Source organism: Nicotiana tabacum, chromosome 12 (genome assembly GCF_000715075.1).
Source record: "Nicotiana tabacum cultivar K326 chromosome 12, ASM71507v2, whole genome shotgun sequence".
Classification (NCBI taxonomy): domain Eukaryota; kingdom Viridiplantae; phylum Streptophyta; class Magnoliopsida; order Solanales; family Solanaceae; genus Nicotiana; species Nicotiana tabacum.
In genome coordinates this window covers 8118364-8139966 of record NC_134091.1, presented here as the reverse complement: position 1 = coordinate 8139966, position 21603 = coordinate 8118364, and the positions used below count along the sequence as shown (strand labels likewise).

The window sequence follows — 21603 nt, the reverse complement described above, 5'->3', positions numbered from 1 at the left end:
CTTATTTGTTCTTTTTGGTAAAGAGAGCCTCTTAGAGCCAATATGTATATCAGGTTACCTTTTAAATATTTGACTCAAATTTACTAAATGATATTATATGTGATTCTATAACATCTAAAGAAATATTTTTACATTTAAAGATATTAAAATATAAATACTCGTTAGGTTTAAGTCCAGTAAATTGGAGCTTACACACACCCCATGATGAATAAAAGACGTACGCCTCTGCTTCTTAAAAAAGAGGTCAGCCCTTGGGAAGTATAACATTTATCTCACATAAATCCTGGTCATTTTCCTGACTACACTCAGCAATTCTATGATCCAAACAAGATACATTATAATTGGCCAACACTAACCATTTACCGGACTTTTGAGAGTAAAGCAAAATAAACAAAAATAATGCACTTTACACGTAATTTTGTCTAAATATACATCCGTTATCGTGATTTAAGAACGGCTCCTTCCACAATTTTCCAACCAGAATTTGCCCAGGACATCTCATACCTAGTTGTATAGGTAGTACTGTATGAGTCATTGTGCTCCGGGTGGGCCATATCAGTTAAGCTTGCCGATTCTTCAAGGGTAGCTTCCACAATAGCACGCCGGCCATCAACTGAGACAGTCACGCTGTCAATGGTAAGGTTTAAAAGCTCATAGTCCCAAAACCAGCCATGCTGGGCAATTTCTGTTGCACGATCTGTCCAAATCTTCAGCATCTGACCATCCAAAACCTGGCAGTTTGAACAATAATGTCAGGCCAACCGCAAACATGACGCCAGATACTGCAAAAAGAAGTGGATAAACTGCAGTCGAACAACAGCCAAAATAGTACAGTTACCATGTACAATCCTAACCCCTGCTTTGGCAGGAATTAAAGTCTATTCAGAATTATTCCTTAAATTTTGGTACATTAGTTATTCCAAAATGGTTCAATTTGATTTTAGTGGCAATCAAGTTTCGACATAAGCAAACTTAAAATATAAATCCTTGGAATCTAGTACTAAATTGTAGCACAAAAAACCAACCTACTTCTAACCTATATATTGCTTCAACAGAAAAAAAGAATATATCCATGTTACACATTCTCAGTATCTCATTAGTAAATATTCATACAAGTTAAAGAGATGAGGCACCATTAGTAACTTTGAAGACTACTCAGAGGTCAGTGGTGGAGGTAGGAACCATGGATCATTGTCGCCCAATTATAGACAGCACAACCAATTGATCCTTAAGTCTGAAACAAGGAAATCCAAAGGAGAAGGTTCTTGAGCCAGCTTACAACCAAATGGAGGGCAGACGCGACAGACTCAGATGCATACTATTTGGACACATGCCAAACTACAAGTCCTCTTTTCTCAATTTCTTCCAACATTTGGAAACTTGTTAGTATAATTCTTTTGCAAACCAAGATGTATTACTCCTATTCGAGTCTCGAAAGAGCAAATTCAGTCCTTTAACATAAGACATTTTATGAGGATGCTGCAAGACTATAGGTATAGACATAGACATTTTATGAGGATGCCGCAAGACTAGGTATAGACATTTGTTTTTGTTTCTCTTTTTGTTTTGTTTCTTCTTTTTTTCTTTGTTTTTGAGAAAGGTAACAGTTGTGTTGTATTTGTTCTTTATTTAGTAATTTAATCTCCAAAGGTCTTCCTTAGTCTCCATTTTGTATGGGTTTTTATATGTTCTATTTGGTTGTTCATAAATATAATTTTTTTCTTTTCTGAATGGGCTCTTCATAAACATAATTGTGGGAAGACTATGGGTGACACAAGAATTGTACTAATTGGTGTCCCTATTCATGTTATACGATAATTTGCAGTTTTGCTCATCTCTCATGCGATGCCATAGCTGGTGACTGAGTCACTTAGGTAGCGGCAACTATTATAAACAATGTCACAGATTTCTGCACTCCTCCTGGCTGAGGTTCTCAGTGAGGAATCTGTTCAATTATTTGCTAATGAAGCCTAAGCCGGACGGAAAGAAATGCGGTAAGGTTTGATAAAGGCGAAGTGGCAAACTAGGCTTTTCAGGCAGCCGCATCTAGTGGAGTGTGTCTACTGTCAGGAAGGCCTATTGGCTTTCAGGTTTCGTTGTCCTTGCATGTCATTCTAGCAAAACATGAATCAACACTATAAAAAGAAAGGCATTATATATTCATTACCTCTGACAATTTGTTGAGACAATGATCAGGTCCAAGAGACTGGGATTTGATATTCTGCCACATCCTAACCATACTTTCTGCAAGCCTTGCATCCATTCTAGGAACCTCAAGAGGATTTTCAACTAGTGTGGCACCTGCAGTAACAGGTAAAATTTATGATATCCAAAAGAAGGGAAAGTTGGAGGAAGAAAGCAGGAGCGCTTAGACCCTTACTCAAAAAGTGAAAAGAAGTCCAGCATTAAGAATTTATAATACGAATAGAAGAAGATAGCTTTTATATCTTTATAAGACAGCTTTACAGCAACCACTTATAACATATTTTAAAGAAGATATTTCCTCTCGAGACCAAGCTGTTGAATGCAGTAGAGAAAATAAAAAGAGAAAGGCACCATGGGTCATATTTTGCCAACTATGAGAGTTACTAAGAACCAAAAGTGATCAGTAAGTCATACCCACATTGATGACATCCGAGGCAATAGCTGAACCAGTACCATTACGAAGAACTGAAGACCCATGTTTAAAGGAAGAAAGCTTCAATCCAACCAAAGTCAAGAATCCAACTGCCACTCCAGCACACATAATCTTCACGGTTGCATCTTTTATTTTGTCGGTTATCATATCTTGCTCCTGATAACCAGAAGGAACTCTCTCAGGATCCTCAACTGACGTGATAAAATTATTTTGATCACGAAGCTCTACAGGATCCTCAAATGGCTTAGCGATATCAAATTCGTTCATCTCATTGTCGCCATATCGTCTTACACTGCCTTCCCCATCACCAGCAGGAAAAACTTTCTGTAATGCCTGAATAGCACTAGCCTTAACACTATCTAGCACAGCTGTAGCTTCAGCTCCAATCCTTGCAATAGCTGCCGCAGCAGCTAAAGGTGACGCACCACCGCCTTCCAGCCTTTCTAAATATCTTAAAACAGTAGGGTCATCATAATAGTCTCCAAGCTTGAAAATGATATCTTGTGTCTCTCTAAATCTGGGAAAGACCACTTCCATCAACCAGGTCTCCAGAAGCTTACATAATCCAGGGAGCAGACCATTTTCGTTGTCATCCTTTGAGTGTTCTGCAACAAAAGTCACAATAGATGGATCTCTATAGGGTGAATCCTCACTGTCTAGGCCCAACCATGAGCGACATTCATCGACTTCTCCAACAAGAAGTGAACAAAGGCCCCTCTCCAAAGCAAAGTCTATTTCACGGTTTTCTCTAACAGTGTAGACAGACACAGAGCTGCCGTAAGCTGTTACTTTTGTCTGCTGAAGTTGCTGAAAAAGGTTATCAGCATCTTGGATGAGATGAGGTTTTTTCCCAACAAAAGCTTGAGCAACAAGAGCAAGCGCCACTCCATAAACTTCAAAGCTTTCTACAGGAATGTTACTTGGCGTTGCTACGAAAAGGTCCACCTTTTAAAAAGGAAGAGGAAAATGAAGAAAAGGAGTGTAAAAACAGTTACAAAGAAACTAAAATATACGAAACATAGATAAGCCAACCTGCTCAGCAGCTGTCATTCGTAGGAAGGCCTCGTTCATGAAATCTTCTCGCGTGAACCCCCCAGAGATTGCAGCTGCTCCACCTCCTCCAACAGCCCACAAAATATTGCGCACACCTTGAAGACCCTCTGCTCTTTTCATTCGGTGTTCATCACCAAGAGGAAAAGCTAGAAGTTCAAGTGCGTAGCGCGGATTTATCTCTTCCAATGTCTCATCTATCTGGGATTGCAGATCAGGGGCAAGATTGCTTGCACCTTCTTCCTGGCAAATGAAGGGCAGAAAAGTTCCTCATTATTTGCTCTTCACTATAAGCTTTAGCCCCCCCCCCCCCCCCCCACACACACACACACACAAAACCCCAACCACCACAAAAAAAAAGTGCATTAAAGAAGACAAGAGGAAAGAAAAAGCATTCATGCTTACTCACGCAAATTACAAAACAAACAAACAGAGATGTAATCTGAAGTCCTTGCCTATGACTAATATCTCAGACTATTGAATGATGGATGACCAAGCAGAACATTCATTCTTAGGTAAATCAGAATGAAGAGTCAGAAATTAATACAGCAATATAAACCCTCCTCCACCACTAAAGTCGTTTGTGAGAGCCATTTGCAGCTGTAAAACCGATGCTATAGTGCATAAACTATAGAAATGAGCTATTGCCATGTTCTTTCCCTTTTGTATGGAATTTCAGATATACCACCACATTCACTTTAAGTGAGTCATATCATCAGAAGTTACTATACCTGCAATAGCTTAAGCGCTCTCTCAAGCAGTTCACAACCTTTAACAAAATCAGGAGGTGAAAGGGACATGGCATCCCGCGAAAGGTCAACATATGCGAGTGACATAGCTAAGACCACATCTTGCTTGAACGACTTAGGCAACCTCTCTTTCAGCAAGCTCTCCCCAATCTGAAGAACTACTTCAGTCTCACCAGCTTCTTGCAAAACACATAATGCTCCAGGAACCTGCAAAAATCCATAACATTCCTTTAAATTCTTTGCATCCCACTAAAACTTTTATAGGTTTTACGTTTTATAACCAACAAGGTAAACTTTTTATCACACTACCATTTAGTTAAGCTTTAAGAGCTAACTACATCTCATTGCCTATACTAAGTTTGGATTGGTAATCTGGAAAAAAAAAAGTAACAAGCTACAACCGGTTAAAATACACTGATCATGTACAAAATCTTTTACTTTCACTATATAACTTTAGCCAAAACTTTAGCAATTTACCGTTGCCTATAGTAAGTGCAGATTAGTAATTTGGAAAATAATTGATCATGTTGCTCTCACTGTACATATAACTTAAAAATGCAAACTTCTACGATTTTATCAGCAGCTACTTACAATCGGTACTTCGAAAAATAAGATAAGTAACATGCTACAATTGTTAGCTAAAATATACTGATAGAGTAAAACGTCTAAACACTGTCAAAATAAGATTGAGATTAACACAATAAATTTAATAACAAAGCTAAAACATTCATTCAAGTAATTAAGAATGTGAATAGTAAAAAAGGAAGTACTGGAAGGTAAAAAGATACTTTATCCCAGGGGACAGGAGTAACAATAGTATCAAACTCATGCTGGGCAAGGCCTTGATTGTACTCTCTACGAGAAGTAGAGTCAGCTAGGGTTTCACAAGCAGCTTGAAGAATCTGTCGTCGGCCAATTAATGCTTCCTGAGTGTAGCCGTACTGCGGCGGCTTTGTAATTCTAGCATCGTAAGCTCTTCTGATACCGTCACCGAGGAAATGAGATTCAGCACCAAGCACTCTGTAAAAGTCTATCGGCATAGAAATGTGGCGGTCTGGAGGAGGAGAGAGCGGAGGAAGAGTAGTTGCGGTGGCGGTAGAGGAAGTTGAATTTAGGAAATCCGGTGAGTCGGAGGTGGAGGTGGTGGTGGAAGGAAGGAATTGGAAGTCGGCGAGAAGACGATCAGCCCATTTGCTGGCGGAGAAGTTAGTCGGGACACTACTTGCTCCACCGGTAACGCTACTAGCTCCGCCGGTAACAGCATTGAGTCGCAGTGGCTTCTTACCGGCGGCGGGAAGTTGAAATGGTGGTGAAAGGCGGGGAGTGCAAATGCCGAAGCTTAGGTGTGTTAAAGCCTCCATTGTTAGTGGAGCTATGCGACTGCAGAGTTCAAAGTGTGCTCATAATTTGATTTGTTTCAGATATTTTTTCTCTCATAAGGCACATGGGCCGATTATTTTAATCTGGGCTATGCATTTATTGTTGGGCTTTTAACGCCGTATACAACTATAATACATCGTAAAAATTGCACGGGCGCCCTATTTGGTCGCCCCGTTTAACCTATATTTTTTTAAAAAAAAAATTGAACTTGTACTTACTTTTTAAACAACTTCAGCCCCATTTCTCCTCCTCCTTCTCCTCCTTTGTTTTCTTCTTCTTCTGCTGCTGCTATGAAACTTCAGTTCATGGGATGATTGTCGTAAGTATGTTTATCAGATTATTTAAAAATAAATTATAAATAACTTTCTAAAGTAAGTACGTACATGTATGTAAATATAAGTTCATTTCCTTTAATTCACATTCTATTATTTTTTTTGGATTCAACTTTGTACATTATCAATATATTTTAACCTGTTGTGCTAAATCATTATCTAGTTTTTTAAGTTACTAATTCTACTTATGATAAACTTATTATCTGTACAAAAATTAATTACACGATAGCATAAAACATGCTGAAGTTCAGCAAATATAGAACAAAACTTCAGCTAAAACATGCTGAAGTTCAGCAAATAGAGAATAAAACTTCAGTTACTAAAATGCTTAAGCTCAGTAATTACAAACAAAAATTTCAGCAAATAGAGAACAAAACTTCAGCTACTATGCTTAAGTTCAACAATTACAAACAAAAACTTCAGCAAATAGAGAACAAAACTTCAGCTACTATGCTTAGGTTCAGCAATTCCAAACAAAAACTTCAGCACACTTGGTTCAACAAGTTTTGCTACTTCAGGCATGTCTACTAGAATGCTGAAGTTTGCGTGATTGTCTTTGTTACTTCAGGCCCGTATACTGAAGTTACGCAAAAAAATGGGTACGCTTGCAATTTTTTTTGCAATGCGGACACAAGTTAAAACGTGACCCAAAAAACGGGTATAGATGCAAATGCCTCTAATACATCTCTTTACTCACTATGCCTTAATGATGAAAGTTACATTGTAGGAATTTTTACCTCCTGTAGCAAAAGTTGATACCTTATTTATTTTATATAAATATCCTTTTAAAAAATTATATTCCATAGCTACCTTTTGATTTTTATAGCCAAATATCTATTTATGGTCACCTCCTACCCTTAAGCCATAAAATACGCTTTGTATTATTTTTCTCTCTCGCTCTTTCAAATTTTTCTCCACCCCTTCTCTCTCTCCCAACCCAGTTTTTCTCCATGAATACAACCTCAATTTCCTCTTCGTAATCATCATCGTCATCATCGCGTAAAAAAATAGAAGCTATCTTTGAAATCTCTGAAACAGCTTTGTTCGAAAAGAACAAAGAATTTTCCAGGGCAACTCCAATGTTGTGCTACCATTAATAACAGCCCAATTTCACAAATTCTTCTTCTTTATTCCAAGATTGCTTAAAACCAATTATTTATCCCTTCAAATACAGTGACCCATCAAAGCATCCGTTCTCTTCCGTGGCAAAAACGAACTAGGTGTGCATTTTTGCACTTAAGGATGAAGACAAAACTTGCTCTGACGACTGAATTAGAGATGGCGGAGAGAGAAAAGAAGCGACACTGCGGAGGTGGTGGGAGAAAGTTTGGGAAATTGCTGAAAAATCTTCTTTTATTATAGAGGTTCGAAATCTGCTATCGACGAAACGACATTAGGGTTGTTCTTGAACAAAGACGACTGAGTTTGAGATTGAGCAACTTGAGATTCACTGTCCCGCTATATTCCATCAATGTATTCATATATTTTTTTAATTAATATAATTTATGTATTTTATGTATTCAGATTTATAATTGTGTTTGTTGAGTTATATTAGGAGTCTATTATATTAATTGATTCACTTTCCGTTTAAAAACATCTGAATAGACCATGAATTGCGCTATTTACGTTACTGTATTCACAAATACATATCGTGAATACAGTCGAATACAATAATTTATCTAGCTATAATACCCTATTTTATGCCGTGAATACAGTCGAATACAATAATCTGTCTAACTGTAATCCCCTGTTTCACGCTGAGAAATGTTATTGTATTCATGAATGCAGTAGCTTAAATACATCGAATACACTCTAAAAAACCCGAAAACATAGCTATATGAAAATAATATAGTAAATGGTAGCTACAACTAGCTAATAACCGCTAAAACATAGTGGTTTCTAAAAGTTTCTCTACATTGTATACCCATAAAGAAATTACATTGCATATCTTGATAGAGAATCTTACGAGTATAACAACCATTATTAATAAGGGAATAATATTTCTTAAATGTAGCCTTAATTACTAAAACATGTACTTTGAGATTCACATATCTCCTAATTGAACCATATTCATATTTTCCATCAGAACTTCATTTATGATATTGTATACTTTATACTTTCAAATCTTTCAACATATTCTGAACATGTCACAATATTCTAATTTAAAATACAATTCAAATTGAATATATCACAATATTCTAATGACGAGTATAATATCTAAATCAAGCATATTATAGTATTCTAATTTAGAATATATTAGTCAAACAAAATATACCATAATATTTTAATTTGTAATATATTATTCAAATGCTATAATATTCTAATTTGGACTACAATATTCAAATAATATTTTAATTTGGAATATAATGTACAACCCAAATATTCTATAATTTGTTTTTTAATTTGGAAAATTTAGTTTGAATATTGTTACCAAATTAGAATATTGTGGTATGTTTGATTTGAATACTATATTCAAAATTAGAATACTTATTGTATGTTTGATTTGAATATTGTATTCCAAATTAGAATATTGTGTTATGTTCGATTTGAATATTGTATTCTAAATTGGAATATTATAGTTGTTTGATTTGAATATTGTATTTTTCATTAGGATATTGTGGTGTATTGGTTTGAATAATATATTTTAATATATTATATCCCTAATTAGAACATTTTCACCTTATTTTGTTTTTCTTTTGATTACATTGATGAAAGAGAAGAAAAGGAGTATGGAGGGCTTCATAGAGAAATTGTTGGGGTTTGGCTTGTTGGTGAATATGTATAATTCCAATTCCTTAAAACGTGGGATGATGGAGTGTTTTAAGGAATTTATTAAGTTGGAGTGAGAGATAATTTAGTTCTTTAAAAGGTGAGATTTATTTAATGGCATATAATGATATTAAAAATTTAAAAAGTAATAAACTTTTATAAAGTAGCTATACAAAGTAAAATAAAAATATTTCAAAGATATATGGAGTTAACTAGCATTTTCAGTGGATATACCGTGTAGATTACTCTGTCTTGTTAGGCTTCGGAACTGGATCTTATATGGGGAAGTACATTGAAAATAGCACTGGCTAGCCAGTTTTGGATTGGAAAAAATAACCAGCATTTGCAAAGTCATTGAAAAATAGCTATTGTTTTATTGAAACACGAAAAGTTCCAGCATAATATGCGGGATTTATAGAGCTCCTGCATATAAACTTCCAGCATATTATGTTGGAACTCCAACACACGAAAATTTTCAGCATAATATGCGGGATTGGAGCTCCTGCATATAAACTTCCCGCATATTATGTTGGAACTCCAACACATTATGCTGAAAACTCATATGTAAAAAATTCGAACTACAACATATTATGCTGGAATTTTTTCGAATTTTTAAGGATATTTTGTTTAGATTTTATCTTTATATGAAAAGTGACTAAATTTTAGTTACTTTTGAAACTATGCCTATTTTTCAGTTATTAGTTGTAAATCTTATTATTTCTGCTTTTTTTCCCTTTCTTACTGGGCTTGGGAACTGGATCTTATACGGGAAAGTACACAAACAAGCAATTTTAAAATTGTTATTTAGAAATTAACCAGTACTTATACTATTCTGAAAATATGAATGAAAAATCTCAAATTTAAAATAATTCAGAATATTTTGTCCCGAAAAATTAAACTGTATAGCTATAATTTAGGATACACTAACTAATAAGCTTTTGACAAAGTTAGTCGCTCGGCAAAAACTATAAACAGTCGCCTAGCCCACAACTGCACATTATGTAGCCAAAAACAAATAAATTATGCTGACAACTGTGCCGCCCCGAGCCTCAGCTTTCTTATGCAAAATTATAATTTACTGTTAGGATAATTTCTGAGATTGACATGCCTTATACTAGTTTTTAACATTACGTTTACTTTATTTATTTTAATTTTTGTGTAATAATTATTTTAACTTATTTTTTAGTAATATAGATAAATAGGAGTATAAGATAAATGTGTCCTTTTCTATATTAAACTCCTGCAATTGGTAAATTCCATCAAACTAACGTATTTAACAAATTCTTTGAGGATAACAATCACAGTAACGGTCCAATCTATCAATACTCAACATCTGCCACTAGGGGTGTTCATGGTTCGGTTTTGATCAGTTTTTTCCTAAAAAAAATCAAATCAAGTAAACCGATTTTTTAAATATTAAAACCAAACAAATTAAGTCGGTTTTTTCTCGATTCGGTTTATGTCGGATTTTCGGTTATTTGTCGTTTTTTTAATATAAGACATACACTATCAAACACATATTTCGAGATCACATTTTCAACGTAACACTATCAAATCAATTGCTCTTTGAGAAATCTATTATTTACCAAGATATATTGATAATAATTGAATCAAATAGTGATGAATAATTTAAGGACTCAATTAAAAATATATTCTTTTTAACAAGAAATGAATTCTTACACTTAACAAAAGAAAACTACCAATCAAACTAGAATGTAAAGGTAAAGAACTATACTAAAAGTGCAAACTATTAACATTTACCACTAAATTTTTGAAAGTTTGTATAGAAATATACATATATATAGGTGTAATAATAAATCTGAAATAGCTACTCTTATAGTCGGTTTGGTTCGGATTTTTTTTTCGGTTTTTTTCTGATTAAAACCAAAACCAAACCAAATTTGATCGATTTTTAAAATTCAAAACCAAACCAAACCAAAAAGTATCGGGTTTTTTGATTGATTTGGTTTGGTTTTCTGTTTGGTTCGATTTTTCGGGTTTTTATAAACACCCTTATCTGCCACCCACCTACTACCACCGCGCCATCAAGAAAAAAGGAGAAAACAAAACCCAAGAAACAAAAACATAAATTTATGGAACATAAAGATCTGAACTCTTGATTCTTTTTCTAGATAAGGGAGACAATTTATACGTATAATTATACAAAATAGACTCTTACTATATAATTTATATACAATAGGCCATTACTATACAAAATAAACTGTTACTATACAAAAATTATACAAAATAGACTGTCACTATACAAAATATATACAAAATAGACTGTTATTATACAAAAAATATACTAAATAGACTGTCACTATACAAAATATATACAAAATACACTGTTACTATATAAAAAATATACTAAATAGATTGTCACTGTACAATTTATATACAATATACTATCATTATATAAAAAATAGACTGTCACTATATAAAAAATACTATTAAATAGACTATCACTATATAAAATATACTGTCACTATACAAAAATATACAAAATATACTATCACTATACAAAACATATACAAAATAGACTATCATTACATAAAAAATATACAAAATAGACTATCATTACATAAAAAATATACAAAATAGACATTTCGGGCTATTAGACGTAATATGTTTGGGCCGCAGGGATATTTCGTGTCAATGGAGAAAATATTGGCTATTAACATTTTGAGGTAAAAATTGCCGGAGCGCCCTATTTGGTCGCCTCCATTTAACCTATACCCATTTTTTTATTTTTTTTTTAACTTGTACCCACTTTTTAAACAACTTCAGCTCCCCTCCTCCTCCTTCTCCTCCTCAAAGTTATATCCGCCCTCAACCTCTTTCTGAAATCCGTGACTAAAGGTCATTTGCTTGATTGAGTGGTGGCAATAGATGATCTGTTAAATGACGAAGCTACACATCTTATTTGATAATGCATGGCATTAGCAACAACATATTGGTTTATGTAAATTGTTGAAAAGTTTCTTGCTTTATCAAATATCGATTAACAGTTCCTTTGGATGGTTTAGTTGTTGAACTAATCATCTAAATAATTGGTCCGACTAGAGAGTTATAAGATGTTGTATCCTTGCTATTGAATGCTTTATATGACATTAAAGCAGCTATTTTCATGTTTTTGTGATAGTATCATTATGAAGGGAAAAAAATTCTAGAGCCGAAGTTCGCCAGTTACAAAACAAAAATTTCGCCAGTTACAAAAACAAAAACTTCAGCTCTAGAGTTGAAGTTCGCCAGTTACAAAACAAAAACTTCAGCTCTAGAGCTGAAGACAAAAGCTTTAGCAATTACAAACAAAAACTTCAGCACACTTGCTATTTCAGTCCCGTCTACTAGAATGCTGAAGTTTTGCGTGATTGTCTTTACTACTTCAGCCCCGTATGCTGAAGTTACGCGAAAAAGTGGGTACGCTTGCAATTTTTTTTGCAAAGCGAGCACAAATTAAAACGTGATCCAAAAAGCAAGTATAGATGCAAATGCCCCCATTTTGAGAGGCTATAAAGGATCATTTTCTCCTCACTAATTCCTAAATAGTACTTAGCACTTTAGAGTGGCTATCCGTTGTCATTTCTACGTCTATATATTTTTATGGCTGGTTGAGCTGTCTCATTTGAACGATTATAAAGGGTGTGATTCTCCAATTCAACAACAATTCTGCATTTATCATGAATCTATCAGAACGCTATAGTATATTAATCCAAAAGAAAAAAAATAACTGAAGAAAGAATTGTGTACTAGAAATGAAATGAGTTGAAGAATTAACCTAAATATCGATTATCCAACCGCTTAAATTAAAAATAGCCAACAAAGGTATAATATATGTGTATACTTGTATTTAATCAATGCATAATCTATGTATATGACTAGAAAAAGTAAACAGTATATATAGTCGGAATTTTGCGTAAAAATCCCTAAAATAAAATTGCAATCTGTAATGATTCTGTGAACACTTGTTACTTGTCTATTTCTTATGTATTAATGAATTCATTATTTATATAACAGAAAAATTGTCCGGAAACAAAACACAAATTAAAACATTTAGAGAAGGGTGCGCAAAATTGGGAACGGCGTAATTAAGTTAAAATAGCACGGTATAGCCAGTTTTCGGATTGATCATTCAAAAATAGTCACCGTTTATGAAGTCAATGAAAAATAGCCACTATTTTGCTGCAACAGAGACCGGTCCCGCATAATATACGGGAGTTCGGTGCATCTGTGTACGAACTCCAGCATATTATGCTGAACCGGTATATTTTGCTGACTCCTGTATAATATACGGGAGACTGGAGCACCGGTGCTCCAAACTCCAGTATATTATACTGGACATTTATACTTGCTGGAACTCCAGTATATTATGCTGGAGTTCTAGTGTATTTATGCTGGAACTCCAACACATATGCTAGAGTTCCAGCATAGTTGTCCTGGAACTCCCGTATAATATGCTGGAGCTCAAGCATACTTATGCTGGAACTCCAGTATAATATACGGGCGTATTTTTCGGGTTTTGAACATTGTTTTCGCTCAGATTTATCTTTACATAAAAGATGGCTAAATTTCGATTACTTTTAAAATTGGGCTATTTTTAAGTGGCCAGTAGTAAATCTGACTATTTTTAAATTTCTCTCCGTAATTAAGCAATGCAAAAACATTATGATAAAAGTACAATGAGATTTTCCTTCATAAAAGGAATTTAAGTTTGTCGTTTTTCTTGTTGTATTTCCAGAATGTTAGATTGAAATTGCCTTCAAATTTTGTCAATGGCGATATGTTTAATGCCATCTGGTTTTTTGTGTTTGTCAAATGGAGTTGTAGAATTGGTCCGACATTGCAAGTAACTTATAAACCTCTATTCTCACCTTTTTCTGAAAGCAAACAATACTAAATTGAAGAGGAATTCTTTTTATGGAAGTGAGATTTTAATATCCGATTTACATGAAACATTTTGCTGCCATTGAATGGGAGAAAAATAATATTTTTTCTTGGGATATTATCACTTTTAGTCTACGTCAGTAACTATTTACATTTGGTAGTTAAAAAAGTATATAGAATTTGTATACTTTTTGTGTATAATATATATAATATACAAATTTTATATATATTTTTCAACTATTATTTTTACAGCGGCTATACAATATCATTTTTTCTTTATTTTATTGCTAATTTTCCTAATTATTGGGCTATCCCATTAATTCAGTCCCAATATTTTACCACAGTTCCCATAATAATAAGAATAATAGCATTTCCAAAAAAAAAAAAATAGGAAACGATCCGAGAATAGATTTAATCATAAGTATAAACAAGAAAAAAATTATCATAATCTTAATTTGTTAGAATGGACAAATAAAAATAAAAATATATAGTATAGCGGACAAGTAAAGGTGAACAAAAATAGTAATTTGGTTTAAGGACTAATTACGCACGGGTTATGATGTAGAGGTTGTTTATATGGTGCTAATCAATGTACGAATAGCTATGTGGTGAATTGACAAATTGTTATGTGGAGATTAATTACTTATAGTGCTATTTTCTGTTTAGTTACTCCTATCCATGAATTACTAGGTCATACGCGTATTCTGATTCCATATTTTATCATGCATAAAATAATACATCAATACATAACTTATAGTACAAATATTAACAATATGAGTTCAATAAGACAAACCAAACACTGCACTGAGTTATGCAATGATTATATTTTCTTGTGCATCCAACTAACCATGGTATTACTTATAGAAAATTCTATGTTGGCATCATTTTTTAGTGTGTCAAACCAAACGACCCCAATTAACTTGAGAGAAAAAGGAAGACAACAACAATAACATATTTAGTATAATTTCACCAGTAAAATTTGTAACGGGGATGATATTACTATTATGATTTGGTTAGTTCGAATTGATTAACTATTTCGAGAGAAGTAGATATGACATCAATTTATATCTTTGTACTAGTAACTACATCTATGTATACTACTCCATCCCATATCTACATTAAACCAACTAAACATCTCATATCCCAACCATATGAATCGAGTGGGTGATGACGCTAAAAAGAAAAATCAAAATCAGCTACAAACTTCGTCGTTAATTTATCGCTGAATAGCTCGTAGCTAATAGAACTTCTTAATAATTTGTCGTTAATATGTCGCAAAATAGAATTAGCAATGAATTTTTCTGTTTAGCAACAAAATTTATCCGTAACTAATATTTTTTTTTACTAGTGCATGCTAGTGAAGAGTGGTCCAAAAAATTTGTTTGTTGCATTGAACATCCTCACAACTTAAAGGTGATGGAGATGAAAAATGCAATGACTAAAGAGTAATTGGACACCAAAGATACCCCCTTCCTATTCATGATATTGATTATTAAAATGAAAAGAAAAATGCCTTTTTTTAATTAATCAATCAATCCCAACTTTAAATAACATAATAAGCAATCAGGCTAAAGGAGTGAACTTCGGCTTTAATGGGACTACATTTGTTGAGTTGTTTTTCCCTACGTGACCCTCAACTAGAAAAAAACACAAAGAATCCAGTCGCATTTAATCATTGCCTTTGCCCTTTTACCTCGTCCCATATTGTCAATGGATAAAAGAATTACCCAGTTTTGTCAAAAGCCGCAGAAATGCGTGACCTTCTTTTCAGACCCTTGAACACTCCCACTTTTCTATGCTAATAATCACTCCATTTAGTTGTCTTGAAATTAGTTATATTGTAATTAGTTCTACTGAAATTAATTATGCTCGAATTAGTTATTCTGGCATTATCTTTTATTGACGGTTTGGTATGTTATATTAATTCTAAGATTGTTTATTTTATTATTTTATTCTAGAATTATTATTCCATCCTCTGATAGATATAAGTTATCTCGATGCTATTTTTAATCTTGGAATAATTTATCCCAGAATTAGTAAACAGATAAGGAATAAGACAGTAAAAAATTATTATCTCAAAATTATTTTTGCTTATCCATTGTACCAAGCGACCTCTTAAAATATTTCACGAAGTTTGTAGGGGTTATAATATCATATTATTAAATATGAAATTGAAAGCATTTTAAATATATAAATTTATCATTCTTGTTCAAAACAGATTAAAAAGAAAATATTATGAAATAAAATAAAATAGCGTGAGCAAATGATATATGTTGGGTGTGCAAACAAAGTTTAATATTGTTAGTAGAATAGATTGAGAGTTTGCATATAAAGTGTAGAGATCTCTTAACGGTGTGAGGTGTATCGAGAAAAATCGTACGGACTTGGCTCAAAGCGAGCAACATCACACTATATAAGAGTATCGAGAGACCCGTGGATCGTGGTAGTGGGACATATGAAACTTAGTTCTAAGGGGAGATTGTTGAGCGTGGGAACAAAGTCAATTGAGGTGTAAAAATATCTTAATGGCGTGAGGGCTTTTAGGAAAAACAATCCGAGCTGAATACGAAGCAGATAATATTATACCATATAAGAGTATCTTGTGGCTGGTTTAGCCCAACAATATCGTCTAAAAAATCCAATAATTACATAAATGGATATTAATGAAACTCTTAAATATCAGTTGTTTAAGTTTGTTTCAAAATATTTAATGTTTTTAAAAAAACATGAAATTGTTTATTACTCTTTTTTCTCATTCGCCGATTACTAATCCAATTAGTGGGATATTAATTTAGTGGTTATCGTTTTAAGAGGGATAAAAGTAATTTATACAAATATTTCTTATGATTAAGACTCCATTCCTCACTTGTGAGATTATACTAAGTATGTTGTTGTGTAGTTGTTGATTAAGACTCCATTTATAACCCGTTTTTTATTATGAATCTTATAGCCCGTTTGATCAACCTGCAAAAATCAGCTTATTTTTAGAAGTGTTTTTCTTAAAAGTAATTTTGGTGAGAAGCAGTTTGTGTTTGGCGAATTAGATTGAAAAATATTTCTAAGCAGCAATTAGTGTTTGGCCAAAGTTTACAAAACTACTTCTAAGTGTATTTTTCTTTTCTTCTCAAAAGCACTTTTTTTTCTTTCAAAAACTTGGCCAAATACCTAAATTTTTGGCCAAAAATACTTTTAATAAAAAAAATTATTTTTGACCAAAAAGAAACTTTGTCAAACAGGCTATTATTCATGGTAGGTAAATATAAATCATCTCAATTCACCATATTCTTACTGTTGCTAATAAAAACAACTTTCCTGGGAAGAAGGAAAAGGTAGAAACGGACCAACAGCAAGGAAAAAAGAAATATAAAAAATAAAATAAAAATTACCAACAAAGCCACAGTGCATAGCGCAACACATGGCGTTAGTCTTGTCAGTAGTGCTTCTTCTTCTCTTTGTTCTGAAACAACAATATTTACGCTCCTCTCTTCCCCACTCCCAAAACATACTCCATTAGCAGCAGCAGCCACCTTCCAATTCTCCCCTCATGTCAACGGCTACTTTTCTTCTCTCTCCGCCGTTAATGGTGGCAGCCGCCGCATTTACATTTACATTGCTATGTACTAGTTTCTTTTCCATGGCGTTGGCAGATAATGTAACGGAAACAGAAATGGCGGCGTTAATGTCATTCAAAAGGAATTTAGAAGACCCACTTGGTGCATTAGACGGTTGGGATATTTCAACGCCGTTAGCGCCATGTGATTGGCGTGGTATTCTTTGTGACGGAGGTAGAGTTCGTGAACTCCGCTTACCTGGACTACAACTCAGTGGCCGGTTAACTGACCAGCTTGCTGACTTACGCCAGTTGCGTAGGTTAAGCCTTCATTCTAACAATCTTAATAGCTCTATCCCACGCTCTTTAGCTCAATGTGCTTTGTTACGCGCCGTTTACTTACATTACAACTCTTTCTCCGGCGAACTTCCGCCGGCGATTTCCAACCTCACTAATCTTCAAGTCTTAAACCTAGCTCACAACTTTCTCTCCGGCCATATCTCCGGTAATGTCCCCGCCAGTCTCCGGTTCCTCGATCTTTCTTCTAATCTCTTCTCCGGTGGAATTCCGGCTAACTTCTCCGCCGGTTCTCAGCTCGAGCTCTTAAACTTGTCGTTTAACCGGTTCTCCGGTGAGATACCGGCGAGTATCGGAGCTTTACAGAAGTTAGAGTATCTCTGGCTTGATTCTAATCAACTTTACGGGACTATACCTTCAGCAATAGCCAACGTATCCTCATTAATACACTTAAGCACCGGTGATAATAATCTGCAGGGATTAATCCCCGCTACAATCGGTTCACTATCGAGTTTACAAGTAATTTCGCTATCGCGAAATCAACTATCTGGGGTGGTCCCTGCTTCATTTTTCTGTAATGGGTCATCAGTCAATGCTCCTCATGCTATTAGGATCATTGAGTTGGATTTTAATGCGCTCACGGGTTTAACTAAACCCGCGAATGCAACATGTTTAAGTGCTTTAGAGGTTTTGAGCCTTCACGGGAATCACATTAATGGTGTTTTTCCTGATTGGTTGATGAGTTTTTTGTCATTGAAGGTTCTTGATTTGTCTGGGAATGCAGTTACTGGAACTTTGCCTAATACTATAGGGAATCTGAAGTCTCTTGAGGAGCTTAGATTGGCTAACAATACCTTAACTGGTGAAGTTCCTGAGAGTATAATGAATCTTTCTTCATTGGGGGTACTTGACCTTGGTGGGAATAGGTTTTCTGGTTTGATTCCACAGTTTTTGGGTAATTTGACAAGCTTGAGAATGCTGTCTCTTAGTGGGAGTAATTTTTCTGGGCTGATTCCAGCCAGTTTGGGGAGTCTTTATCAGCTAGAGTGTTTGGATTTGAGCATGAATAAGTTGAATGGTAGTTTGTTTCAAAACCTTGTGCTGCTTAGCAATTTGACTACTTTGAATTTGTCTAGTAACAGGTTTTCTGGTGAAATTCCTAGAGAAATTGGAAGCTTGCATCGGTTAGAGGTTTTAAATGTTAGTAATTGTGGGTTTTCAGGGAACATTCCGGGTAGTATTGGGAGTTTGTTGAGGCTGACAACTCTTGATATGAGCAAGCAAAACCTATCTGGTGAATTGCCATTTGAGATTTTTGGGCTGCCAAGTTTAAGAGTTGTGGCTTTACAAGAGAACATGTTAACTGGAGATGTTCTTGAGGGTTTTAGCAGTTTATCTGGTTTGGAATATTTGAATCTGTCATCTAATGCCTTTTCTGGGCAGATTCCTAAGACTTATGGGTTCCTTACATCCTTGGAAGTGCTTTCTATGTCGAATAGTGGTATTAATGGCTCGATTCCAGCTGAATTGGGCAACTGTTCTGGCCTTCGAGTGCTTGAGCTTCGAAGGAACCATTTAAAAGGTCAAATTCCGGAGGATTTCTCACGTTTATCTCGTCTAACAAAGCTTGATTTGGGTGAGAATGGTTTAAGGGGGAAAATCCCCGAAAACATTTCTAATTGCTTGTCTTTGGATATTCTCTTGTTGGATTCGAACCACATCTCAGGCCACATACCAGAGTCATTGTCAAGATTATCAAACTTGGAAATGCTGGATCTTTCTTCAAATAATTTGAATGGATCAATTCCTTCAAATCTGTCTCTAATTTCCAACCTGAAATACTTAAATGTTTCCCATAATCATCTTGAGGGTGAGATTCCAGAGGCGTTGGGTTCTCGGTTCAAGGATCCTTCTTTATTTGCTGCCAATAAAGATTTGTGTGGAAAGCCATTGATAGAGTGCAATAAAGGCAAGAGGAGAAGAAAGAAGTTGATTTTGTTTGTTGTATTGGCTGCAGTAGGGGCTTTTCTAGTGGCCGTATGTTGCTGTGGGTACATCTATGGCCTTATACTTTGGCACAAGAGGTTAAGAGGAGGTGCATCTGAAGGGAAGAAGCGAAGCCCAGGCCGTGCAAGCTCAGGAGGAGAAGGGGGTCGAGGAAGTGGGGAGAATGGCGGTCCAAAGCTTGTTATGTTCAACAACAAGATCACTTATGCAGAGACCTTAGAAGCAACCAGGCAATTTGATGAGGAAAATGTGTTGAGCCGTGGAAAATATGGCCTGGTATTCAAAGCCACTTACGCAGATGGAATGGTCTTGGCTGTCCGTCGCCTTCTTGATGCATCAATTGAAGTGAACACATTCCGCAAAGAAGCTGAATCCCTTGGCAAGGTGAAACATAGGAATCTGACTGTCGTTCGTGGATATTACGCAGGACCACCACCTGATGTCCGACTTGTTGTATACGATTACATGCCTAATGGAAATCTTGCCACACTTTTACAAGAAGCATCTCATCAGGATGGTCATGTACTCAATTGGCCAATGCGCCACCTTATTGCTCTTGGCATCGCTCGTGGCTTAGCTTACCTTCATTCAGTTACAGTGGTTCATGGGGATGTAAAGCCACAAAATGTATTGTTTGATGCTGATTTTGAAGCCCATCTTTCTGATTTTGGTTTAGATAAACTAAGCCTAGTAGCAATACCAGTAGAGGCTTCAACATCATCCACCCCAGTCGGAACTCTAGGCTACATAGCACCTGAAGTAACATTAACTGGAATACCTACAAAAGAAGCTGATGTATACAGTTACGGAATCGTACTATTAGAGATACTAACAGGAAGAAAGCCAGTAATGTTCAACGGGGACGAGGACATTGTCAAGTGGGTAAAGAGACAACTACAAAGAGGTCAAATTTCAGAATTGCTCGAGCCGGGGTTGCTTGAATTGGACCCTGAATCATCAGAATGGGAAGAGTTTTTGTTAGGAGTAAAAGTTGGTTTGCTTTGCACAATGCCTGATTCTTTAGAAAGACCATCAATGACTGATGTTGTATTCATGCTTGAAGGTTGCAGAGTTGGTCCTGATATTCCTTCTTCAGCTGATCCTACAACTCTTCCTTCACCAATGTGATGAAAAATTCAAATTCTTTTTTCCACTAAAGGAAACTTCAAGATCCAATGAATCAAATTCAAGAAAATTTCCTTCATTTGCTTAGTTCAATGTTCGTGTATCTCTTCAATTGTCATTCATTGTCATTAAGTTTGTTTCTTTTAAGAAAAACAAAAGTTTGTGCATTGTTTATTCTAGAGTGATTAATTATTCATGTGCATGTATTAATTAAACTTCACTTCCTCGGAGGCTTTTCCAATTGTTTAATCATTTTGTGTTTACAAATAAAAACCTCAACAGATTATACTTAAGCAGGAGCAAAAGTAATTCATTAGGCACATTGTTCTGTTGAAATTGATTATAATAAAATGTGTGAATCATATCAAAAGATAATGGATAATGTTATTGACCAACGTAATTAAAATCTCGTAGTGAATAACTTTTGTTAGAGTGTTTAGCGCGAAGATATAATTATCTTTTTAACTGAACTTTTGAATTTTTATTAATATCACCAACCATTAGTAGTTGGTGGAGCTGCAATATTAGCTACGATTTCGAATGAATTAGTATTTGTATTAGAAAATCCATTAAAACATATAATTATTTAATTGTGAACTCAGTAATTAAAATGAGCTATGATTAAACAAGTTCATAACTCATAAATTTCAAATCATGACTCCAACTCCGTTAATAATCCTAAGGTTTGTCTAAGGTCGTGTTGTTTTATCTCTTTCAAACTTGCTCGACATTTATTTTTATTTTACACTTAATTATTAGTGCGTCCTTGAGCCGAGAGTTTTCGAAACAATCTCTCAACCTCCACGCGTATACACTATATTC

General features: G+C 34.8%; 2 protein-coding genes across 3 annotated transcripts; one reads left to right on the top strand and one right to left on the bottom strand.

The window, feature by feature from the left end:
* Positions 1-205: 205 nt before the first annotated feature.
* LOC107788198 (protein ACCUMULATION AND REPLICATION OF CHLOROPLASTS 6, chloroplastic) lies at positions 206-5878 on the bottom strand. 2 transcript variants are annotated; one of them, XR_012697184.1, is made up of 6 exons: positions 5226-5878; positions 4420-4644; positions 3671-3931; positions 2624-3583; positions 2168-2301; positions 206-731 (listed from the first exon to the last, which is right to left on the bottom strand). XR_012697184.1 is itself a non-coding variant. In XM_016609873.2 (6 exons), the coding sequence occupies exons 1-6, from the start codon at positions 5796-5798 to the stop codon at positions 438-440; spliced, it is 2451 nt and encodes an 816-aa protein (XP_016465359.2). In that variant the 5' UTR covers positions 5799-5878; the 3' UTR covers positions 206-437. The 2 variants fall into 2 exon arrangements, 1 of the variants encoding a protein (XP_016465359.2); XM_016609873.2 differs by having other exon boundaries at positions 2620-3583.
* Positions 5879-17187: 11309 nt separating this feature from the next.
* Positions 17188-21030, top strand: LOC107810701 (uncharacterized). The gene has a single exon (XM_016635507.2). The coding sequence runs from the start codon at positions 17347-17349 to the stop codon at positions 20782-20784; it is 3438 nt and encodes a 1145-aa protein (XP_016490993.2). The 5' UTR covers positions 17188-17346; the 3' UTR covers positions 20785-21030.
* Positions 21031-21603: the final 573 nt, after the last annotated feature.